General features: G+C 35.7%; 1 protein-coding gene across 17 annotated transcripts in view; it reads left to right on the forward strand.

The window, feature by feature from the left end:
* MBNL1 (muscleblind like splicing regulator 1) overlaps positions 1-10,852 on the forward strand; it is a gene marked incomplete at both ends in the record, with an annotated part of 141,495 nt that extends 130,643 nt beyond the window's left edge. For 5 of the 17 annotated variants that reach the window (XM_079704162.1, XM_079704172.1, XM_079704177.1 and 2 more), the window contains 3 exons: positions 6,957-6,992; positions 7,682-7,776; positions 10,796-10,852. In XM_079704162.1, coding sequence (XP_079560288.1) covers positions 6,957-6,992; positions 7,682-7,776; positions 10,796-10,852 — 188 coding nt within the window. Of the gene's footprint in view, positions 1-6,956; positions 6,993-7,681; positions 7,777-9,660; positions 9,725-10,795 lie in introns of all 17 variants that reach the window. The other 12 variants (XM_079704171.1, XM_079704173.1, XM_079704165.1 and 9 more) reach the window with 5 other exon arrangements.
* Positions 10,853-11,177: the final 325 nt, after the last annotated feature.

Below are 11,177 nucleotides of genomic sequence, written 5' to 3' on the forward strand. Positions count from 1 at the left end.
AAATAAACATACTCTAGAACTATACACAAAGATATACAATTTAAAAACATAAATAATCAGTTATCTGGAAATTTATTATTTTTGCTCACTCATCATTTACTTCAGAAAATACATATTACACTTCTTGTAATCTGGAATTCAACTAACCAGAGACTCTAATCTTATTTTCTTCTTTACCTCTTAATCTTTCTAAAAAATTACCATGTGTTAAGAGATTTATTTAATATAATAATTTTATTAATTAAATTGATAAATGTATGACTAGATGTGTCTGTCAGAGATCCAGCCCCATTAGTATATTATACTATGTTAACAGTATTTACAGTGCATTACGTTCAAAATGCCATGAGGGAATGTGATAATTTGTTTTTGAATAATGAGAATAAATTATATTCACATTAGTTTTTACTGCTAAGCACAACTTTATATACAGCGCATCTTTGAAAACTAGCCATCCCTATGTAGAATACGTAGTAACATTCAATGAACAAGAATATTCCACTAATTGAAATAGCCTGTCCTAGAAACACAGATAAAATGATATTTACTCATGAAATAGTGTCTATCAAGTTGAAGTTTGTCCATTTTAGAACAGAAATTAAATCATTTTGATCTGTAGGGTATTTGTTACATTCTCAGGGAAAAGTCACATTTGTTTTAAGTTTTATAAGATTAAAAAATTTCTTCTCAACGTATACAGTTTTTCAGAGATTTCCCAAAATGGATCTTTTTGCTTTAGTATAAATTGCCATGTCCCTGGATTTATGCTGTCTCCAACAAATGATCTATCAATTTTTCTATAGTCAGATCAGTAGACAAAGTTTCAAGGGATTGTAGGTAACTGCCATAATCTCTTTGAAGAAATTAAAAATTATTTTTGTCAGTTTATTTCATTGAATAAAACATTACTACTAGAAATGACAGTTTCCCTATTTAAAAATCTAAAAATAAAAACAAATCTAACTTCTTCCATAAATTATTTAAAGAAACCTAAAATAATCTGTTTTATCAAATGGGTTTTGCATCAATTTCTCCAGAAACATTCAAATGACTGAAGATTTTTCTAAATAAGTATAATCATTAATTGCATGATATGCATGACTCTGACTTATGACAATAGTCTCTCCCTGGAATGGTTTTTAGTCTGTGGATAGGACAGATCAAAAGATGATAGGTAAGGTCAAGTCAGAGAAAAACAATAAATACCTTCATAAGTCAGAATCTACTTATCTCTCTGTTCTAGAAACTAAGCATTGTTAATTTAAATAAAATGTGCCACAATATATTGAAATATGCTGAAATTTTTAATATGCATTTGCATTTTTATGATGATTTGCATCAGAAATATTCTGTTCTTGATATTTGTAGTCAACATGCTATGAAATTATTGCAATAGTAATATCAAATAAGATTTATTTGTAACCCAGTTTTAAAGAGCTTAAGCTTCAGGTTAACCTTTATTAGTCACATAATCAGAAGTAAGTACTGCCTCCATCATTCCTTAAAAATATTTTCATTGTCGGGACTTTCCCTGGCAGTCCAGTGGTCTGTACTCCACGCTTCCACTGCAGGGGGCACGGGTTCGATCCCTAGTCAGGGAACTAAGATCCTGCATGCCGCGCATTGCGCAGCCAAAAATAAAATTTTCATTGTCATACGTACCTGTGTGCCAGTATGGCATTAAAAAGTTAAAATGGATAGCCCACTTATACTTCTGCCAAACCACTTTATCAGACAACCAGAAAGGAAAGAAATCTAATGCAGAGAATATAAAACCCAAATGCCTTAAGGGCCAGGCAGGAAATGTGAATAAGTGAGCAAGAAATAAACTAGGAGCTGTGGGGTCTGGGAGGCACTGGAGAGCACAGGCCCAGTCTAAAGGGGACGGTCAGTGTTCAGACTTAGCCCTTTGCTGCCTTAGAGGATTGTCTGCCTAGTAGGCATGGTGCACTGCACAATACCCTTTGTGGTTCCATATACATCAGTCTTCGTGAACAAGGGGTGGTTGTGTCTGTTCCTCCCAGGGTTGGTTGTATACAAACTTGTACAACCTAATGAAGTGGCCCTGGTGTCCAGTGTTGCCGGATCTTATGATTTTTTTTCCAGATATTCTGGACATTTGGATGTTCATATGTGAAATCTCTCAATTTTGAAATATTGTCAACTAATTTAAGTTTTTAAATATACTTTGAGAACTACAGAAAATCCATCCTACCACAAATTCATATGTCATCTTATGTATAACACCTGGGAGAAAAAGTCATTTTCCAAAGTCTAGGTTATTCTGCAGACGTAGAGAAAAATTATATGATCAGAGCATCCTATCTAACCACAGTATTATAATTTGGATGTTATATTCTGAAGACTTTATTGGAACTGATTAGAAAAAGGAATTCATTTATTTTTTGCAGTTTAGAGTTTTAGAGCTCTGTAGTCTGTTGCTTCAATCATAACTTCAGGGACATGCAGGTCTATTTCATTGAAGTTACAATGAAGCATGGTTGGCTAAATCTTTAGAGCAGGTAACTCTGTATACAGAGTAAGTTGCTAGCAAAAGATCAGGGTTCAGTGGCTAGCTAGCTAAGAAAAATTAGTATATACCGTAACTGTAGTTACGGTAAAAAATTTAGTTACGGTAAAAAATTAGTATATACCAGAACAAACTGGGACTTATGTGGCCTATACCCATCTATCCACCATCCATCCATGTATCCATGTATGCATTCATCTATCCATTTATCCATCCATCCTAACCATCTATCCATTCTTCTCTCTCACCCTACCTCCTTCCCTTCCTCTTCTGTTCCTTCCGTTTTCCATCCACCTCTCCGTCTACTCATCCATTCGTCCATTCATCCATCTTTCCATTCATTCCATCAACCCCATCCCACTGCATCTCCCTCCCACCCACCCCAAGAAAGTTTTCTGGCCTTTTGTTTTTACACCCTCCATCTCACTTAAAGATAAATACAAGTAATTTGGATTAAGTTCACATTGAAGCTTTGGTTTTTTTTTTGTTTTTTTTTTTTTTTTAGATATGTAGTCCTTTTTTTTTTAACCTTCACTCTTTAAAACTAAATTCACGGGCTTCCCTGGTGGCGTAGTGGTTGAGAGTCCGCCTGCCGATGCAGGGGACACGGGTTCGTGCCCCGGTCCGGGAAGATCCCACATGCCGCGGAGCGGCTGGGCCCGTGAGCCACGGCCGCTGAGCCTGCACGTCCGGAGCCTGTGCTCCGCAACGGGAGAGGTCACAACAGTGAGAGGCCCGCGTACCACAAAAAAAAAAACAAAAAACTGAATTCACTATTTATACAGATTATGCATAACCTACGGTCTACTTATGTTGTAGTTGTAAATTTCACCCCTGAAATTAGAGTGTGTAAGAAATAACACTTTTATTTACATCAGATTCATTTTCCTGAACTGAAATTAAGTCCAATTCTAAACTCCAGTTTCACTGTGTTGGACAGAAATATCAGGCGGCATCACTGGGATTCCAGAACCCCATCCTCACATCTCCTCTTCTTTCTGTCTCTACTCAGATAGAGGTCCTGTGCAGTGCAGTAGTCTCAGACAGGCTACCCATTCTCCATTCTTCAGTCAGCACTGGTCACTGCTGATGTGCTCAATGTCCATGTTTACAAGATCTCTTGAAGGCAGGTACGCCAGGGCTTCTATGCCTGCCTTGGGTACAAGCATCCTTGCCTGAGCCCCTTAGCCTCCCTCCCTTAGCAGCCCATTCCCTGGAAAGCCTGCTGCCTGCAGGACTGCTGTGAAAGAACACGCCACGTGCCTAACTACCCAGGGACCCTGCACACTGCCCGCCTCCTCTCCGGGGTCTGGAGGAACTTTTCTCTCTGCTCTCCTTCACAGTTTTTGCCTACATGCGATCCTCAGAAGCACACCTCTCTTCTCTCCTCCTAGCATATTGCCCTCAGTCAGTTTAGGTTTATGATTTCAAAAGACCTAAAAATAAGTGTGCTGCAAATGGCTTCAGCTTCACCATGCGTGGCAACACTACCAGAGATAAGGAAACAAAAGGCCAAGAAACTTTCCTGAGGGGCTGGAGTGAGAGGGGAGTTGCAGAGGGATGGGGTTGTTTTTACAGAAAGAATAGAAAACAAAGATTTCCAGCTTATCACTTTCATTATAGTTAATGAAATGAATGCAGATGGTTTACTTGAAACTTAGCATAGTGATTACAAATCTGGCTTGGAAGTTTAACTACAGCTCTACCACAAGATATAATTTCTCTATACTTTCATTTTTTTCATCTATAAAATGGGGATAATAGTAGTAATTATTTCATAAAGTTGTGTTTAAGTGAGTTCTAAACATATTTGATGAAAACATTTTCTTAAAGCACTTTTATAGACAAGTCTAAGAGTCTAGAATAAAGCCTGGAATGTAGTAAGCACTGAGTTTTATTGATTACTTCCCAACTCAGTAGTGCAATAAAATAGAATTCAATAGATTGAATAGAAACAGAAATAAATTATATGAAGCTGTTGCTTCTTTAGATATCAATTTTGAGGATAATTCAACTGATTTTGAACTTTTAGTTTGCAATGATATAAATTATTTTTAGAAGACTTTAAATCAGCTTTATACTTCTATCATAATCTACCTAAATAGGCTTGAATTACCATATCTAAATTCAAACCTCCAACCAAATCTCCATTATAATTCTTTTTCTCTCTACTTCCTTCCTTTCTCCTTGAACTGATTTTACCTACACATACATCTCATTTGTAACTTACCTTCCTGGTAATATTTTCTGCACCTTCATACAGATCAATTTAACATTTTAATATAAATATCATGTAATTAAAGTATTGCATTCCTCAGAAACACACCATTCTGCTCTGCAAATACCTTTGTAGGGGAAATTCGAAATTGACAAATACATTCCCTTAAATGTTGCCTTGTGCTGAAAATTGAAGAAGAAAATTTTAATTGGCTACTTGTACAATCATTATTAATAAATCAACCCATCTGATGTAAAGATGGGTATTATGGTCATTTCGAAAGTGATTTTTGTTTTTGGTAAGTGGGTCCTACAGCATTATGTCTTCATATTTGTGAGTTATTGCACCCTGGCTAGTATTTTCATTGCTGCCTTATGTTTATTTGCTGCAAATCCCTCTCAAAACTGTGTGCATTGGTTATAATGTTAACGAGGAAGATAACTCAAACTGAAATGCAAATCATAAATGCTTTAGAGTTTTAGAGAGACAGGGTAAGTTTAACTCCTTTTCAGCACGTGCAGCCTCAATTATGCACGGGATGAAATACAATAGGCAAATTGCAGCATCATAATAAATAATAAATTTAAAACCTACAACCTGTACAGTATTTAAAACGACTGTTTATCCAATTGCACATTATTCTTTTTCATTCGTCTTTTCATCCTCTCTTTCTTGGTCTTCTCACCCCACTATTATAGGATAATGATTTCATAAGATCTAGAGTATTAAATTTTGCTTGCTCTACTGTCTCAAATTGCCGTTTTTGTTATTACTGGTTTGTTTTTGTTGTCTTTCACAAGTCTTTGACTCAGTAGTGGTAGCAAATGACAGAGATCTTCAAGTGTCTTAAATAATGCCTATCAATGTAATAGTACTCCACCTGAGAGGATGCCTCCCTAGCTCCATTACCTAGTTTAATCACTGATCATCGTGCCCACCGTCTAATTGTGATAACAGTCTAATTGCAGCTGTTACAAGGATGCCAGTTAAGTAATCTGTGCTTCTCAATGGCAGCTTTGTTTTATAGGGCCATCTCTGACAAGACGCAATTGGCAGATATTTTTCTAACAAATGTTCATCCCAGATGCTGCTAGTATTTAAATAGGATGCACCAAGATTCAGATAGAAACATAAAATCATTTGATATTTTAAAACCTAGAAGTCTAAAATAATCTCATAGAAAGAACAGTAATTCAGTATGTGGGAAAGTGCCCTGTACTTGGTAAAATAAGTTAGATTTTTCAATGTTTATATGTCAAAGAGAACAGGGACTATATACGTAATATTTATTTTAACGTCATGGTGGAGCCATTGTGAACATCAGTGCTAACACCCCATATGCAATGTATATATCTTCATTATCTCCCATTCAGGGTTTTTATTGAAATCTAATCAACCATTTTTTGGATGTGAAATTTTGTAGAACACTTGATATTCCAAGAAGTCCTGAGGGTCTAAACCAGCAGTGAAAACCAGTCTGTTTTCCCAGATACCTACTAAGTAAACCAGTTCGAGACTTATGCAAAAGTATATCCCATCTAAATGTTTTCCTTACATCTAAATTCCCAACTAAGGCAATGCAGAAGTTCACTTTCACTTTATGCATAAGTTATTGCTTGGTACCCCTCCGAATAAAACTCCTGTATGGATGATCACAACCCCTTCCATGTCTGTGTTGTTGTCGCTACAGTGAACAGGGAAATAAATAAAACCAAAGGAATGAAAATGAATGTTTTGGTTTCATTACATTGTTAAGTCAGTTTTGTGCATTGAATTATTTAGCATCTTAATAATAAATATCTCTAATGATTTTAACATGTGCTCAGTTCATAGGTTAAAGTCAGAAATAGCAAAGGTACCAGATGGCTAGTAACCAGATTAAAACAAAACAAATTGCAGTATTATTTTTAAAAGAATTAAGGAGGTTTCAATTTTTTTCAAAATACTTTTATTTTTAGGCAGCAATTAGGAGAAACAACGTGTACCAGCACACAGTTAAACTGGCTTTTATTCTTCACTTGAGACTAGTTCTAATTGATCACTATGCTATTGTATGATTTGATTGTGCTGACAGTTACATGCCACTGTTCCCATAATAACAATTTTTCTTCTTTGTTCAAATGAATTTCCTAATTACACGTGTGATGGGATGTTTTAATTCTTTTCCCTTTTCAAATCCACCTTCCTGTTGCAATGCATGATGGGCAGGCTCAATATTGTGCATGACACCCGCTACAAGTGTTGGTAGGTGCCAGCTTTGTTTCTTGATTATCTTAAACCTATGGTGCACCTCACAGCCCCTCAAAATCCACTGCTAAGTTTAACTTATATCTATTGGGCAAGTCCATTTCCTTTTTACTAACACCTGTCAATTAAATGCCATTTTCTATTTAATTGACATGGACTCACATAAATGTTTTCTTTACACACAAGTTTCCTTTAGTCACCTTTGGTGGATTTTGATTGGACTATGAGTTCTGGTGTGTAAGAAAAAAAAAACTATCTCATAAAAGTAATATATTGTATATTTTTACAATAGTAAATAAGAAAACAGACTTTTATTCAAACAGATAATTGTATATATGAAGTAAATACCTGTATTTTGACTTAGATTTTGAATGTCTGACTATGAACACTATATAAAATTCGTTTTTGACTTAGCAAAGTAAGCCTGTTTGTGTCAATTTTCTTAATTTGATGGTAACAAGCTTTTTTTCCCCTTTTTTTTCTCTTTCATCCCCCCTTCCCCTTCTCTCCTTGGAATGTTGTCCTGCTTTGCGCTGTGATTGCATGTCACTCACTGGTGATGATGCCCCGTCACACGGCTTGTTGCTGTGATAAATACCATGCCCAATTATCTCCTCCATGTTGCCATGGTTTCCATATTGCTACACTCTTCTGTATGTTTGCTTATATGATTTTCCCTCCGAAAGTTCCCATGGTGCACGGTGCTACGCCAGCCACTGTGTCCGCAGCAACAACATCTGCCACAAGTGTTCCCTTCGCTGCAACCGCCACAGCCAACCAGGTTTGCTAATTTACAGCTTTGTTTCTTAAAAACCAACTCTCGTAGGGCTCAGTCCAACAGCCCTGACGCACGTGGATTTCCCACTGAGGTCCGTGGGAGTCGCGTGTCCGTGAGGGCTGTAGAGGGTGCTTTAAGAGCATGGGGTTTCAAAGATACCTCTTGTTGGCCTACACATTCTCTCTGATGAGCGGCAGAATGCTTTTATGCCATTTATAAGTGCTCCAAAGTTGTCGCAGCTCCATTTCTAAAGCTACTAAAATGATATTTACACAAGCAATTCTCAGTTGGTCTCAATCCATCACGCAGGTGTTTTGACCCATCGAAATTATATAGGGTAGTATACAGACGTTGAACTACAATGCGGCACACCTGAAACTTATCATTTTTAAAATACAGGTGATTTTAAGGTTTTTGTTATAAGCATTTGATATATACAATTTCTTAGTTCTTGCCCAAATTCTTCATAAAAAGCAAAATATTTAAATGTTATCTATGCCACAAATGACCACTCTTGTAAATAGAGTTTGTTATAAATTCATTATAGTTTTATTCAGTAAGCAGATTGCATATTCAAAATAAGTTAAATTTGTGTCCAAGTTTTGATTCTCAGTGATGATTTAAGGGAAAAAATAAAATTCCTAAGTGCTCTTATTTCTGTAACTACTCAGCATAAACGTTGGAGGGTTATGAAGGAAAAAAAAAAGGCATCCAGTACGGCAAATTGAGTCATTCTATGTTCCATACAAGTTTATGGAGTGACAAATACACAGGATATTTTTAAGTAAAAGGAATCTGTTTCAGAAATTTAAACTTTATGTGATTATTCAAAAGACACTGATTATTAAAATATTTACATTTTAAAATTTGCATGGATTCAACCAGCGTTTTCTGCTCCTATTTATAATTATGTTCTAGAAAATACTGGTTGAATCAAGGTCAAATTTATGTAAAGTAGGTTTTGGCTTGAATATATAGATATATATGTTTGTTATGAAAGTAAAGTTCAGTAGGGTTAATAGCATATGAAAAAATCTAGAGGCGAATCAAATTTCAGATAACCCCCAGACCAAGGTTAAATGTAGCCAAATGATTCTCAGAAGAACCAGTATCAGATGGGAATCAACATGTTGCCCCTTTGGGAAAAGAAGACCAATTAAGTACCATCCGAATTCGCAGTTATTGCTATAAGGAGTAGCCACCCTTGTTTCTGTAGTGCACCATGTACTGTTGAAGAAGAACTATAAGCTATTAGTATAGCCATTAAAAACTTTCAAAAGCAGCACGCCAAAATGGATGTATTTTAAAGTTTCAGACAAGCTTTAAACATTTCTTGGCAAAGAATCATTAGTTTTTCCGAAGCTTGTCAAAATAGCCCTGGATTTATGCTAACACATCAGACTCATTTACAAGAATGCTAGATTGTGCATATGTGGCATGTTAGTAAGTAATCTATGGTAGAAATTTCTTAATGGATTCAATGCAATCCGTTTATGGTGCAGATTAATGATGTTGAACTCTCTTGTGTGTACCATGTATGACTATAGAATTGCTGGTGTAAGCAGAAGTACAGCAAAGCAAATTTCAACATGCCCTGGCCACCTTGGTTGTAGGGGACACTTCACTTTTGCATTGTGCTGTGACCATTTCATGCATAATCTTGGGTCTTCATACTGTTTCACAACCAAAAGAAAGAAAAGGGAATGGATATATATATACACACATATATTATATCTACATATACATACATATGTATATGCCTACAGTACAGTAGCAATGCTGGAAATAGCTGATGCCACAAAATGCAGCCTGCATGCATGCAGAAGTTTATAGCTGGCCCTTCATCTGCATCGATTGGTGTTGAAGGTCCTTGGTATGTTTCGACAGCCCCATCCTTGATGCTTCTACACTGTTGGGTGCAACATCCTGTCCTGCAGCAGCAGGAAAAATGGTATGAGAAGCTTCATTATGCTTGGAGCACATTTTCGTGCCATTTGCCAATGCTGTAAAATTGTGTAAAGATATCAGCTGAGAAATGGAAATAAAATAGAGACATATTAATTTACACTCCAGACTGTGGATTGTAATATGTTGAATTGGTCTAGGACATCTAAATTGAAACAACAACAAAATGCCTTCATATATGTGATTTTACTATTCTCCCATCAACCTTGCCGAAATGGGATTAGTGCCATTTTAGAGATGAGGAAACGTAAGCATAGAGTGAGTGCTTTGCTCAAGGTTACACACTGGGAAATGGATCACTAGTGTTAGAACCCGTGCTTTCATTCCTCTGATTGTCTTCATCTGTTGTGCTGCCTCTCCCAGGATAGCAGTCATACTTCTGGGTTGGAGGAGAATCAGGCTACAAATTGGAAGATCTTGGCTTTTGGGATGATTGAAACAAGTCACCTCTATATTCCTTATTGTATTTCCTTATTGTATTTTCTCTCAACTTTTGTAATACTCTTGCCCATTTAAAATACAATAAAATGTGCAATCAGGATTCAGAAATATGTTCTGAAGTAGATTTAACACTGTTATCCAGTTCTTTTGAAATACTCCTTTATAATTCTTACCTGGTACTTTTAACTTGTAAAAAAAGTTAGACACCATCAGTTGAATGAAAATGTAGAAACTGGTTGCACAAAAATAGGCAAGACATTTCTTACTTTACTTTTTGGATTACTGAATAACTGAAACCACAGGTGTGTGTGTGTAGGCCAACAAAAAGGGCTTCTTTCAATTACTGCTCTGCATGAATTTTTGATAGTTTTACTTCTCTTACTTCCTAAAAACTGATAACATTTATAGAATAGTATTTAACACAAAGATTTTTAAAAATGAGTTGCTACTTTGGCATTAAGTTTACATTAACTTACTGTTATGTTGACCAGATAAGGACTGTCACCTCACAGCTGAATTTCACTTTTCTTAAAAAATTTAATATTAAAATGTTTTCATCTCTTGGTTGTTGGCTTGCTTGCATGGATCATTCATTAAATAATTTTTTATTTGCTAGATACCCATAATATCTGCCGAACATCTGACTAGCCACAAGTATGTTACCCAGATGTAGAATTTTCATCACTACACAGTAAGTTCATTGTGTAATATAGAGTGTATATTCGTGGTAGTTTTTTTTTTAAGATAACAATTGTGTAATGCACTTAAGAAAATTTTATACGATTTCAAAGAAAGTATTTACATAGAACTCACAATTTTATCTTAGATGGGTTATGAGGAATTTTATCACGTGAATTCATAATAAATATGTTGATGTCACTTAAATATGTGTGATACTTAGGATATATTAATTTTGTTTTTATTTCATATTAGAAATAAACACAATAGTGAAGAAAAAAGGCAACTTAAAACTAAATAGAAGGCATAGATCAGAGACT

This window comes from Hyperoodon ampullatus, assembly GCF_949752795.1.
Source record: "Hyperoodon ampullatus genome assembly, chromosome: 5".
NCBI lineage: Eukaryota > Metazoa > Chordata > Mammalia > Artiodactyla > Ziphiidae > Hyperoodon > Hyperoodon ampullatus.